Source organism: Cotesia glomerata, linkage group LG3, assembly GCF_020080835.1.
Source record: "Cotesia glomerata isolate CgM1 linkage group LG3, MPM_Cglom_v2.3, whole genome shotgun sequence".
Lineage (NCBI taxonomy): Eukaryota > Metazoa > Arthropoda > Insecta > Hymenoptera > Braconidae > Cotesia > Cotesia glomerata.
In genome coordinates, this window is record NC_058160.1 from 26,573,185 (window position 1) to 26,588,589 (window position 15,405).

Genomic DNA, 15,405 nt, shown 5'->3' on the forward strand with positions numbered 1-15,405 from the left:
TAATTATAAAAAACATGGACGTATGGCTTTTTTTTTTTTTTTTTTTTTGGTAGATTATGATTAACGCGTTACATTTCTATTCAATGTTGATTATTGATTACATTTTTGTGATCACACACTTACATTTAAATTTATTTTTGTGACACAGGTCTATACACTTAGTTTTATCACGATTACGTAAATTAATTGTTATAAATTATAAAATTTAAACAATTTAATTGACTATTTTTTTTTTTTTTTTTTTTTATTAATTTTATTTTAAAAAATTCGCTAAAATTTAATCAATTTATATTATAATTAAAAAATTTATTACCGTGCGTTAATTTTTCTAATTTGTGCATTAGATTCAAATAAAAAATACATACTTAAAAAAATTAGATAATAAAATAATTATTCTATCAATAATTGGAATTAATTATTTTATACAAGTCCTAATTTTAAAATAATAGTAATAATACTGATTTTTCTTCTTAAGGATAGCTTTAAATACTGATTAATTTTTGGCCGTGTATTTTACAATCAAGCAGTGAGCATTTTTTTTTTTTTTTTTTATTAAAGTAATTAAAAAAGTAAATGAAGAAATATAAATACAAAGTAAAATCTAAATGGATAATATAATTTGTTTAAAATTTTTATGTTTATATAAAACTACTTTCTGTAAATATTTTATTTAAAAAAGTACGTGACAATTAATATGGTTAACAAAAGAGGTGTATATAAAGAACATTTAATCGTTCAATATATTTAATAGGAAAAGGGAATAGTAAAAAGTCTAATGACTATAACAAGGTTACAAATAAGTTGACATTACATGGCTCGGCATATTTTTGGCATGACATAAAAATTCAACCTTTTACTAATTAATTATATCAATTTTTTTTTTTTAATTCAATAGTATCGATGATCGCACGCATACTTTCATGTTTCTAATCTAGGTGTATTTTTTTTAAATATATATATTATATTTACTTTAAAAGGATAAAATTCATCTATTGTATATCTCACGGTGTAAATCCGGGGGCGGAATACTTTGGTAAGCAGGTTGAGTATCACGAAAGTGTGATCTTATCAAAAGACCAAGTCCTAGGAGTACTACTGGTAGACCCAAAAGTGCGCAAATTAATTCGCCTGTTACTCCTGGTGACCATTTTATTATTCCTGTAATGTTAGCAGTAAATTTTTGGAGTTAATATTATTAAAACAAAAAAAAGTATAATTAGAGATATTAATAAATATCAATTAATATTGTTTTTTGATAATAATAATTATTAACTTTGTATTTTATTATTTCAACGACGTATTTTTTATTACTGAATTTTTTTATAAATTTTTAAATTGTTAGATCAAGACTTTTATTAAATTAATAAATTTATTACCATTTTTTATCTACGATAATATTGATAATTAATTATCACAACTTAATTTTAATATTAGTTGTCATTACAATTATTATTATTATTATTAATAATATTCTTATTGAAAAATGAAATGAAAATTATAAATAAATATTCAAAGATTTTTCGAATGAATATACTTATTCATCTTATTTAAATAAAATAATAACTAGCAACCTTGCAGTCATTATGTGACTGCCGTGACTTGTGACCGATAAAAAATTAAAATTTTGCTTTATTAAATAATGACTTTTGTGAAATTGCACTGTACTTTCTTAAATATTGACGTTTTTAAAGATATAAGCTCATCCTGATGTTACACTTATCAAGAGTTTTTATTTGAGTACCCACACGTATTTTGATATATTTTTCATATATACATATTTATATATATATATATAAATATATGAAAAATTGATGTAGGTACTCAAATGACAAGTCTCGATGAGTGTAATGTCGGGGTGAGTTTATATCTTTAAAAATGTCAATAGTTCACAAGATATTTGTTAAAATGCCCGGTATATTCTTAACTATTGACATTTTTAGAGATATAATAAGATTTTTATAGATATAAGCTCATTCCGGCGATACACTCATCAAGAGCTTTCGTTTGAGTACCCATATGCATTTTGATATATTTTTCATATATACATATATATAATATATATAAATATATGAAAAAATAATGTGGGTACTCAAATGAAAGCTCTTGATGAGTGTAACATCAGGATGAGCTTATATCTTTAAAAATGTCAATAATTCACAAGATACAAGGTCATTTCTTAATTATTGATGTTTTTAAAGATATAAGCTCATCCCAGCGTTACACTCATCGAGAGCTTTCATTTGAGTACCCACATGCATTTTGATATATTTTTCATATATACATATATATAATATATATAAAATATATGAAAAATTGATGTGGGTACTCAAATGAAAGGTCTCGATGAGTCTAATGTCGGGATGAGCTTATATCTTTAAAAATGTCAATATTTCACAAGATAAAAGGTCATTTCTTAATTATGTACCTAGAGATAGAGCATTTTCGAATGTAGCCTCAATACTTATCATAATAAATTGACTATTGATGAGAATGAAATAAAACCTCGAAAATGCACAAATTTAAGGCAAGACCTTTGCAATGACATTAAATTTCACCAAAAAACCGATGTTATCATATAACTATCCTGGAGATAAATTTTTTCTTGTTCTCTTAATAATATAGATAATAATGATAATAATTTTAGAAAAGAAGAAATGAAGAAGAATATGCGTATTTATTTGTAAATGGTTTTTTCACCTCCATTGGACCCCACATCCATCTTGTAAATACTCCACCAAATGCCAGAAAGAGGGAGAGAAATTGTAGTAGCGGCTACGGTAAAGACAGCACTCTCACACATGGACAAAAAATTCAGGATTGATATGGAGAAGGTGATGTAGGAAAAAAGAAAAATCCATCCATGGTTAGCTACTCCAGTGCAAGAGCTGCTGCTTTTAAAGTGACACTTGAAGCCGTGCTCAATTGTTGTGAAGAGCTCTCTTGGAGTAAAACCCTAGTGCCACACACAGAAAAAATAGTTAAATATGTTATATGTTGTAGGTTGTAGTTTGTAGGTTGTCGCTGGCCGCAGTGAGGGTGAGGGAGCGAAAATGTGCACCAGCATACTCAAGTGGATGAACGAATGTGTTTTTCATCGTCACGAGTCATGATTGATGAGGTAAGAAAAATACCAAGTTTCAAATAAAAATGTTAAAAAATAATGGCTAGTGTGAACTTTAGAATGAAAAATATTGGATTAAAGTGTTGAGAAGAAGTAGACAAATAAAAAATTCACTGCGGAATAAAAATATAAATAAATAATACTGCGATACGATGAAAAATTTATTTGTACCAAGGAAGAAATGTAAGATTTAGAGAATATCGATAAAATAAGAATTAGATTCAAAAGTTATTTTTATTTCCGAAGAAATAAAACTAAAAACTGTGACTAAAGCAATTATTAAATTTTATAAATTCGTCTAATTTTATTTTTTTATCGAGTTATAAAAAAAATAATAGAATTGCATAAAATCAGTTGGTTGCTCCCGGAACTTTAAGTTTCAGTTTTATAACGGAAAGTTTAAGCTCTCTACTTTTTTTTTTTTTTTTTTTTTTTTTTTTTTAGTTATGATAACTTTTATCAAACTCAAGCTTTTTACTTCAATATTCAATAAAACGCGAGTAAATTGACCGAAAAAAAGGAAGAAACTCTCGAGAATGCAAAATAAAATAAAATTTTTTCCTTGTTCAATTTCTACTTCATTTAAAACGTATTGAAGTTATTTTAAATGAAAATTCTTCAAAAAAAATTTTAACAATTATAATTTCTGCACGCATAAAAACAATTTTGTTGAAATAACAAAAAACGGGATAACTGAAAAATATGTTCTAGTAACAAATGAGTGTAGTTATAGCAACAAATTTATTAGTTGCATTAATAAAATGTTTCAAGTTGTACTAACAAACCAGTTTGTTAAGTCACAAAATCAATTTGCTGCCCTAACAATATCATTTTGTTGCTGTCACAAAATGACTTTGTTGCTATAACAAAATGATTTTGTTGCAATAACAAAACTAATTTATTGCTATAATATATTCCAAATCAACTATAGCTGATTATAGCATATTTTTAAATATTGTTTTCTTATAAAATTTACTGGAACAAATTTATTCGTTATTCCAACAATTTTTCATTGTTATTTTTACAAATTCTCTTTATTACTTCAAAAACTAGTCTTTGTTACTCCTACAAATTCTCTTTGTTATTTTAATAGAATAATTTTGCTGTTCCAACAAAAAAATTTATTATACCCATTAAAGTATTTTGTCGAATCTACTTAAAGATTTTGCTATAGTAACAAAATTGTTTTGCTGTTATAACATATTAATAACTTGTTAAAACTTAAATTTTGTTATTTTAACATATAATTTGTTATTCCTATGTTAAAAAATTCATTTGTTGCCATAATATATCTTAAATTATTTTAACAAAATTTTTTTCTGCATGTGTTTATATATTACAGAAAAAAAACTTACCCGACCTATACCAGGAAGAGTATCAACCCAAATAAACGCCAGGACGACAATGAAAGAAATGGCGTGAATGTGGAACAAAGTTCTAAGTATCGGAGGTTTGGGTAAGTGCTTCTGCTTGATCGTCGGGTCTGGATCAGTGACGTGTAATAAACGGCCTCCTTCTTCTTCAGACCCGCGGCGTCTTATGTCTCGGGATGAGACCAGCCTAGAGACGGTGTAGAGGAACGAATTGTGCTGAGTCGTCAGCAAACGGCAGACACTTTGCTGCTGGAAATTAAACGTCACCTAAATCTATTTTATCTTGTACTATATATAATTATTACATAATAGATTTATATTATATTGTAGGATTTTCGGAATGAATGACAGATGTTACTTACCCCTGTGGTGAAGTGGAGCTCCAGCAGGGTGAAGACCAAGGCAAACACTGCCAGTGAAGCCACATAAACTAGAGTCCAAACCGCTCTCACGCCCCAAGAACCTCTCATCGTTAATGTGTGTGCAGATACTTCGCGACCGCGACACCGAAACTCGTCACACAATCCATAATCCACACTTATGAACAAACCGACGATTATCGTTGTACTGGAAAATATACGCTGCAGGCTCATCACTGTAAGTTTATTTTTAAATTATGTTTTTATTTATTTTATTGATAAATTTCTTCAATATATTTATTTCATAAAATATTTGTAGTTTGCCCGTATGAAAAAGCTATATATCCTGCATCATATACAAAAAATTATATTTTACATATATAAAAATATATGTGATTATATAAGGACCCATATGCAAAATTTTGCCGTTTCATACATACAATAATGATATATGTAGTATTATGTATTGATGTTATACTCATAACATATATTTCAATTATATTTTCAGCTATATATGATTAAATATATCGTACATATTATAATCAACACTATATTATAAATAGTATAAGAACAATGTATTTTTCAGTATAATTTAAAATATACTTTAAATTATATGTTCAATATAATTTTTATATTGGCATTGGTACCAAAATTACAATAGAATGCTGAGGCCAAATAATTCTCTGAAAAAAAGTTATAAAAAAAAGAAAATATTTCGTGATGTGTTACTAATTTACTGAAATTCAGATTTCAAGTTGCTCTTGAAACTTAAGATATACGACAAACTATTAATTTTTTTTTTTTTTTATTAATCTTTCCGTTTTGACCTATTTCGATATATCATAAATATCTGGTATTATGTATGGTATTTTATAATAAAATAATATATATTGCCATATAATTGAAATTTTATAAATGAAAGTATACAGTAATAATCTATCTCAACATATATTTTACGAAAAATATATTTATCTATTATATAGTTTTCTATATAAGTAATTTTTATATAATAATAGTATATTTGATAACATATACTAAGTAATATACGGCACTAATATATTTGAACTTATATTGAATCAAATAAATCTTCATTATATTAACAAAACATTTATTATTTCATATATATAATTTTGCCGCTATATATGATCACATATTCCCCATATAACTTTCCATATATGTTCAGCCATATATAGTTTTTTCATGCGGGTGATTATTAAAATAGTAAGTTAATGAGTAAAAGAGTAAATAAATTACTATCGGTAATTATTAACTTGTTTTATAATTATTCGGTCAAATGCTCGCGAGTTTTGTAAGTAAAATTAATTATTAATTACTAAGAGAAAAATCAATCGCTATACAAATATTTTATGAGAGTTTTTAATTAATTTATTAATTAATAAGAATAACAATAATTAGCGTTTTAATTAAATTTATACTTCAAATAAAAAGTATAGATATTTTTAATTAATTCAATTTGCATAATAGTATATTGTATGACTAGGGATGAAACAAAAAAAATTTATAATTCAATATTGAAAATGTGATTAGTAACTGTCACTATAGTAAATAACGACTTTCTCATCTTAAAGAATTACAGTTTCAAACAATGAAAATTGCCGTTTCAATATAAAGTCTATACTATGAGGAAAAGGGGAAGGTCTAACACTCGGAGTATTAAACATTTGAAACAGTAAAAATTCTACTCTTAAATATATATTTTACCAGTCCAAGCAAATCAATAATTATAGTTTAATTTTTAGCGTTGCATTTAAAATTTACCATTTTACTTTGTAGATATTGACGTTGCTTGTATTATAAATTTACTAACTTTATTTTATACTTTTTACATATCATAAGATCATTTTTTAGGTCCGAAATGATAAATATCAAAGTCAAAATTCTTAATTATTATACTTTAACATTTTGGACTTTCACATAACGAATATTACTGTTTGAAATAGTATTTTCTTCCATGTAAATAATAAATTATAGCATTTAAATGATAAATATTATAAAATCACGATTTTACTGTTTGAAATGGTAATTTTTTCCAGTTGATCATTACTTATTATAAATCGACTATTATTTATTACAATTTACTTTTTTCCGTGTGAGAAAAATTTTTCTTCATAAAAAATTGTATGACAGTAAAAATGGGAAATTCAGTGATTTGCTTGAATAATTTATACAGAACAAGCTTTACTATTGTCACTTGATTTTAAGGATGAATGAACAGTGAATAATATCCACGCTCTCAATACGACAAACTTTGACGGAAGTGAATGTCATTAGTTCCTAAGATAAATAACTTCCCGAAGAATATCAGTGCAATATTATGTATCAATATTTGCTTAGACACTTCAATGAATAATTCTATACCGCTTGAATGAATTTATTAATAATAATAATAATAATAATAATAATAATAATAATAATAATAATAATAATAATAATAATAATAATAATAATATCATGATAAAATTTATTTAAAGGGAAAAATGAGAATATTAATTATAAAAAAATGTCAATTTATTTAATATTCAAACTTTTTTAAGTAGCCATTGTTATTTTAAAATTATCAGTCCATAAATTGAAATTTGAACTTCACTTTTTTTTGCATCAAATTGTAAAACGATGCAAATTGACATCATTGAATACTCTGGTGCTCAGTTTCATTTCAATATTGATTACTTGATGAAAATACTATTTGAAAATTGATGCCACTTAAAAATAATCCGATTAAAGGGCTCAATAATTTACTGTCAGATATTTATTAATCTAAAAAATTACCATTAATATTTTCTATTAAAATATATCAATTTAAATTACAATCCAATGATTTAAAATGAAGTAAAATGTTCAGTTTCTGTAACTAAATCTACTTCAATATCGATTATTTAATAATAGACAATTTAGAAATTTATACCGATACCTTCGCTTTACATTATCGGATTAAAGTACTCAATAATTTAAAGTGAGACGAGATGTAATACTTCAAAATGAAAAGAGTCCTTGAAATAGAGTTTAATTAAATAAAAGTAGTGTAATTAATTTTTAACATCGTCACTCATTCCAATCACATTTATTGGTTTTTTCACCGTACTGAAAAGCTTTTTATTTAAATAACTTATAATTATCAAAATTACAAACTCTGATACAGAAATAACTTTTATTAAAAAGTTTTATCGAGGTATTTTCGAAATTGATTTTAATTGAAGTTTACTTTGTCGTTGGTATTTATTTTTTATTTATATTATTCAGAGCACCAGGACTCGACAGTCGGGTCAAGAAAATCAGAGTTATTTTTACTGATATTGTTATTGTTATTGTTATTGCTACCAAGTGAATAGTTTAAAAAAATCAGGACTTACTCTTGCGGCAGAAGAAGAAGTAATAAACAAGGGAGAAGACAAGCGTTATACCCTTGATAGGATCCTGAAGGTGACAAAGCACTCGATTTTGATCCAGTGAAAGTGTGACGAGTATTCCCGAGAGCGCGTAAAAGCAACTTATTTTCACGAGGCTACATCGTGGTATTTTTATCTTCAGACTATTGGGAATCAGTGTCGGTGGAGGTGACACTTTTTCGCCAATGACAGTCATCAATCCGAAGATACACGTTGATAAAAAGGCTATGAATAACAATCCTAAGATAAAAAACATAAATATATATTAATTAAGTCATAATTAGCAATCTTGCAGTCACTATGTGACTGCCGTGACTTGTGAACTATAAATAAATAAAATTTAGCTTTATTAAAGAATGACTTTTGTTAAATTACACTGTACTTTTTTAACTATTGACGTTTTTAAAGATATAAGCTCATCTCGATATTATACTTATCAAGAGCTTTCGTTTGAGTACCCACTTGCATTTTGATATATTAATCATATATACATATATAATATATATATAAATATATGAAAAATTGATGTGGGTACTTAAATGAAAGGTCTTAATGAATGTAATGTCGGGGTGAGCTTATATCTTTAAAAATGTCAATAGTTCTCGAGATACAAGGTCATTTCTTAATTATGTATCTAGAGATAGAGCATTTTTGAATGCAGCCTAAATATTTATCATCATAACTTGACTATTGGTGAGAATGATATGAAACTATGAAAAGGCACAACTCCAGGTCAAGACTTTTCCAATGATATCAAATTTAACCATAAAAACCCATTTTATCATATAAATACACTGGCTACAAAATTTTTCTTATTCTCTTAATAATACACGGAAAAAAGTAAACTGTAATATTCACTCGGATTCCGGTTAATTTTTATAGTTTCAAACAGTAAAGCGGACATCGGGGTGGCAAAAATATAAATATCACAGATCTTAATGTAGAAAGTATAAAAGTCACAATTTATAATTTAATATCCAAAGTAAGTGATTAGTAGCTGTCATTATAGTAAATAACGACTCTTTCATCTTAAAAAATTACAGTTTCAAACAGTAAAAATTGTCATTTCAATATATAGTCCATATTATGAGGAGAAGGGGAACTCAGATAAGGAGAAGAGGGTCTCATTCTGGGAGAATTTAACATTTAAAACAGTAAAAATGATACTTTTAAAATATACATTTTAGCAGTCCAAGCAAGTCAATAATTACAGTTTGATTTTTAACGTTGCGTTTAAAATTTACCATTTCACTTTGTAAATATTGACGTTGCTTGTATTAAAAATTGACTAACTTTATTTTATACTTTTTACATATCATAAGATCATTTTTTAGGTCCGAAATGATAAATATCACAGTCTGAATTCTTAATTATTATACTTTAACATTTTAGACATTTACATAGCGAATATTACTATTTGAAATAGTATTTTCTTCCATGTAAAGAGTAAATTGTAACTTATTAAAGTTAATATTATCGTCCATAGTTATCATAAATAAATTTTTTATCTCAGGAATGTGGACAAGATAGGATCATAATAACAAATTACATTATTATTTCTGCAGAAATAATAATGTAATTTGTTATTATGATCCTATCTTGTCCACATTCCTGAGATAAAAAATTTATTTGTAAATTGTAACGTTTAAATTGTAAATATTATAAAGTGAATAGTAAAATCACGATTTTACTGTTTGAAATGGTAATTTTTAGCAGTTGATCATTACTTATTATAAATCGACTGTTATTTATTACAGTTTACTTTTTTCCGTGTATGGATTATTGCTCAAATATTTATAATTTTATGTCTTCGCATAATTAATTTAAATAAATTTTATCCATTCATTATTCTATCCATTAGCACAAAGATGAGGATAATGGGAACAATGATTAAGTAATTATTTTTGAGTATGAGATTTACGTCAGTTTGAGTAAATCGACAGCTCGAAATATCTATCTATTATAACAAGAGACACCTATCAGCTTTGTTTCGACATTCTATGCTGTATAGTATTATCAGTGGTTCTGCTATCTCGGTCTTGACTACTGGATTCTGAATTCTGCATTCTGCATCAGGGAACAGAGAACTAAGCCGTGTAGTATACGCGGTATTATACACACGTATATTTACCGATAATAGAAGTGGATGGAATAGATGGTAGAACGCGTGAATTGATCGAAGCTCGAAGCTCGCACAATACACAAATACCTGTCACTTGTATAATAGCGTGTAAAATGGTTTTGCGTGGGTGGGGAACAAGGGGTTAGATGTAGGTAATAAAAGCAGTAAGAGTCTATTGCGTTGACTGTGTACCTGTGTAGGCATTCGCCGTTCCGCTTACATTCTCGAGGTACAGTGGCAAACTGATGATAGAGGTTGTTACCGAAGCTGTGACAATGCCCAAGGTGGCCAGGAAACTAAACCTTTGCCAACACGGCTGCTCTGTATCAAAGAGCTTATCACTTGGTTGATAAGTCGTGTATGCTGGCTCTTCTGTGTCAGTGTACTCTTCTATTTCTACGTCACTCCCAGTACGACGTAGTTGCTCATCTTGATCGTCCTCGTCTATCATTTTTGTTATACAATTTTTTAAAATCCCCAGTTTTGTTTTTATTTTCTTCTTTTTTATTTCTAAAATTTTAAAAATGCATTATTATTATTATCATTATTATAAGTTAATAGAAATACTGAGTAATATAGCTTTACAGCATACAGTCTTAAAATGGTTTGAGTCATATTTATGTGACAGAAGTCAAAAAGTTCGTTACATGAATGAAATGTCAGAAAAATTAGAGGTAAAAAATGGTGTGCCTCAAGGATCAAAACTTGGGCCTATTATTTTCACAATTTATATAAATAACATAGTTAGAGTCTTAAAAAATACTGGTGTCACATGCAAACTATTTGCTGATGATACTATATTATATTTTGGAAGTAAAAATCTATCGGAAATAGAACTTATATTAAACAATAGCTTACGTAAGTTATCAGTGTGGTTGAAAAATCATCAGATACGGATAAATTTAAAGAAGACCGTATTTATGTTAATTCATGATGTCAAGAAAAATAATGTAACGAATAAATGTATTATAAAGATGGACAATGTTGTAATCGAAGAAGTGAGCAAAACTAAATATTTAGGAGTTATTATTGATGAAAACTTGACTTTTAAAGAAAATGCGACAGATATCATTAATAAAATAGCTAAAAAATTGAATATTATTTATCGATTAAATAATGCTTTTAGTACATACACAAAGAACATGATTTATAAATCTATCATTGCTCCACACATAGACTGTTGCAGTAGTATATTGTTAAATTTTACTGAAAAAATACTTGCAAAAATACAAAAAGTGCAAAATAGAGCTATGCGCTTAGTGTTGGGGGTAAATAGATACACGAATATAAAAAGTATGCTAACAGCGTTAGGGTGGATGAATATAAAACAGCGAATCATTTATAATTGCTGCATATTAATACATAAAGTTATTTTGAATTAAAGACCTAATTATTTATATAAAAACATTGTAAGAATATAAAATAAGCATTGTTACAATACCAGGCTGTTCAATTAATATAGTGCCAACCCGCACTCATTCGGCGGAAAAAAGTATAGTGTATAATGGTTTTGACTACTATAATAAACTGCCCGAAGTGATTAGGAAAGAAAATAGATTAATAAGCTTTAAAAGAGTTTTGAAAGAATACATAAAAGAAAAATACTGACTAATTATTCATAAGTAATTAATAATTATAATTGAAAAAGATGTATTAATATTGATTCAATGTATGAAAAAATAGCTTAATGCTAATCAATAAAGATTATTATTATTATTATTTTTTTTTTAATTTGTTTAAAGTCGTATAAACTACTAAGGTCATGAGCGACTACGGTAGGGGGTAAACTTTTGAGATTGGAACTCGTTTTATTTTTTGGGCTGAGCAGAATAATACACTTAAATATTAAGAGCGGTTTATAGTTGATTTTCAAACGTGTTTTTCTCATGTATGTGATAAAATTTCGAAAAAAAACGCTTCGCTCTTCGATAGATAATTAAATTATCCATCGAAGAGCGAAGCGCTTTTTTGGAAAATTTTCATTTATTTATGCATAAAATGCGTTTTAAGATTCCATTTGTTGTACATGTATGACAGAGATACTTTCGTTTGTCCAATAGAGGGCGAGAGATAGAAAAAATGTAAACCTTTCTTAAAAATATTCATTGGTGTACGCCGGACTCGAACCTGGTCCAATGCTTTGGTAAACAAGGGCCGGATCCGATAGGGCTACTGCGCGCCTTTTATTATTATTATTATTATTATTATTATTATTATTTTATACTAAATAATTTTTTATCTAAATCCCAAGGAATAAATCGTAGAGATAAAATTGTACAGAATCAAAACCTGCTTCAAAATAATACAAAATTGTAAGCAAACATTTCTTCCTTAGAAGAAGATTGATCTTTAAAAAATAGTTATATTTTTCTCTAGAAAAAAATTCAAGCGTTTCAATTTATATTAATCTTCACAAATTATAATTTTTAAAACTAAAAATATTTTTTTCCAAACTTACTAATTTACAATTTCTCTTAATTAAAAGTTTCCTTAAAATAAAAAATGAATAATTCCGAAGTTATTTAATTTAATTACACAACTTTCAATTGAATTATAAACTTCATTTTTTATATTTTCCCTCTGCAAATGTAAAACAGTAATGTAATTTACTTTAATAAAGATTGTCAATCTACAACTGAAAGTAAACTACTATACAAATAAATATAAAGATAGTAATAATAATGATAATTTAATAATAATAAATAATGACAATGTATTTTTATACCCGCAAACCACAAAAGGTTCATAAAAAAATATTTAATATTTACTTTGCGTGTACATCGTATGGCTGATCGGCTGAATACACAGCCTTGTGTTTTGTAATATAAAGTAAAGTGTATTATAATTTTTTATCATACCTAGGAAACTATTGATTTTTTATTATGCATACACTGAGATAAAAGAGTGCCAATTAGTTTATCACCCCGTTCATAATAATAATTATTAAAATAAAAATCATTAAAAACTATCAGCGTTAAATTATCGGCTTAATTTAATAAAATCACTCAAATAAATCCATTCGATTTCATTGAAATATTAATTAATTTCAAAGAAACTTGTTAATCCGGTCTTTAAATATTACAGTCGATGTACACGTAGATTAAATATACATGGTCTTACCCTCATACATACCAATGACAATCCATTACATGCACAATATTCATACACCGATACGATAAGAGAGATTAAAGGAGCACGGCAATAAATTATGCAATAAATATCACTTTACGTGAAAAATCTAAGGTATAATTTTACCCACCGTGTAATGAACGACTTCAGTAAATCATTTTACCGCGATATTATTCATTCGATTTAAAATTGCTAATTACATACTATTATTAAGATACATCTTAAAATAAAATTTATATTTTTTTAAAATTACTCTACAACTCAATTAAGTTTAAAAAATTTTTAAATTAAAAATTAATAATTCAATTGTTACCTTTTTATGAAAGTCCTAACTTGACACCGCCCAAAAGATAATCTTGGGAGCTTTCACAGGAATTGTTTATGTTTGAGTAAATTCCAAAAACGTTCTCATGATGATTTATGTGTGTAAATATATATACATATGCATACATACAATACTTATAAGTATATGTATAGATATATATATATAATTATCGCAGTTATTAATCACAATGCCGATTAGCACAAATGTTTAGATATTTTTAATAAAATATTTAGCGAACCACGATTAAAATGATGATGAACAGAATGTATAAGATTGGTTGAAAAAGCTCAGTGAGAGCTGGGCAGCTTGAGCTTTTGCTGTATCCACTTGTTCTCTTTTCATAGATCCTTGTGCGCACACTCCCGTTTCGCGCATGAACCTTAATGACACTTCAATGTTTATTTTTAAAAATTTATATACGTAATTTAGCTTAATTGCTCATACCTTATTACTTATTGCATTGGATCATAATTAGTATTTTTATTTTTATTAATTTTTTTTTATATCAAAATCGGAGTTATTTTTATTAATATTAAGGGGAATATCTCAGTTGGAAAATTGTCCAGTGCAATCTTGATAGTAGAGTTACAAGCCTGATTTTTTAATCTACTTGATTGTGTAATCACTAGATTGGTCTGACTTTTTAATGTCAATGTCTCTTTTTTCTTAAAAAAATTGTTAATTACAGTCAATAAATATTTATATTTATTTATAATTAAATTCAATAATTGTTTAAAAAAAAAATTGTTTTTATTATGGCCAAAATTTCATTAATTTTTTTTTAACTAACAGCTTACACGAAAAAAAGTAAACTGTAAAATTCACTCGGATTCCGGTTAATTTTTATAGTTTCAAACAGTACAACAGACATCGAGGTGGCACTAATGTAAATATTACAAAACTTAATGTAGAAAGTGGGGTAGGTCTCACACTCGGAGAATTTAACATTTGAAACAGTAAAAATTCTACTCTTAAAATATATATTTTATCAGTCCAAGCAAATCAATAATTATAGTTTAATTTTTAGCGTTGCGTTTAAAATTTACCACACGGAAAAAAGTAAACTGTAATATTCACTCGGATTCCGGTTAATTTTTATAGTTTCAAACAGTAAAGCGAACATCGGGGTGGCAAAAATATAAATATTATAGAACTTAATGTAGAAAGTATAAAAGCCACAATTTATAATTTAATATAAAAAATAAGTGATTAGTAGCTGTCACTATAGTAAATAACGACTCTTTCATCTTAAAAAATTACAGTTTCAAACAGTAAAAATTGCCATTTCAATATATAGTCCATATTATGAGGAGAAGGGGAACTCAGATGAAAGAGAAGGGGGTCTCACTCTGGGAGAATTCAACATTTGAAACAGTAAAAATTATACTTTTAAAATATACATTTTAGCAGTCCAAGCAAGTCAATAATTACAGTTTGATTTTTAACGTTGCGTTTAAAATTTACCATTTCACTTAGTAAATATTGACATTGCTTGTATTAGAAATTGACTAACTTTATTTTATACTTTTTACATATCATAAGATCATTTTTTAGGTCCGAAATGATAAA

At 26.6% G+C, this 15,405-nt stretch overlaps 1 protein-coding gene across 2 annotated transcripts; it reads right to left on the reverse strand.

Moving 5' to 3' along the window:
- Positions 1-629: 629 nt before the first annotated feature.
- On the reverse strand, positions 630-14,164 carry LOC123261151. 2 transcript variants are annotated; one of them, XM_044722666.1, is made up of 7 exons: positions 13,825-14,164; positions 10,575-10,892; positions 8,225-8,500; positions 4,857-5,089; positions 4,477-4,740; positions 2,698-2,953; positions 630-1,158 (listed from the first exon to the last, which is right to left on the reverse strand). In XM_044722666.1, exons 2-7 carry the CDS (start codon positions 10,831-10,833, stop codon positions 986-988), a joined length of 1,461 nt encoding a protein of 486 aa, XP_044578601.1. In that variant the 5' UTR covers positions 10,834-10,892; positions 13,825-14,164; the 3' UTR covers positions 630-985. The 2 variants fall into 2 exon arrangements, with proteins under 2 accessions (XP_044578601.1, XP_044578599.1); XM_044722664.1 differs by having other exon boundaries at positions 631-1,158; positions 4,477-4,743.
- Positions 14,165-15,405: the final 1,241 nt, after the last annotated feature.

Bases quoted from the DNA above. Each gene is read 5' to 3' on its own strand.
- LOC123261151 (XM_044722664.1), bottom strand. From the start codon at position 10,833: ATGATAGACGAGGACGATCAAGATGAGCAACTACGTCGTACTGGGAGT. The intron at 8,501-10,574 runs GTACACAGTCAA...TTTTTATCTTAG, and splicing joins AACGGCGAATGCCTACACAG to GATTGTTATTCATAGCCTTT. The intron at 5,090-8,224 runs GTAAGTCCTGAT...ATAAACTTACAG, and splicing joins CTTCTTCTTCTGCCGCAAGA to TGATGAGCCTGCAGCGTATA.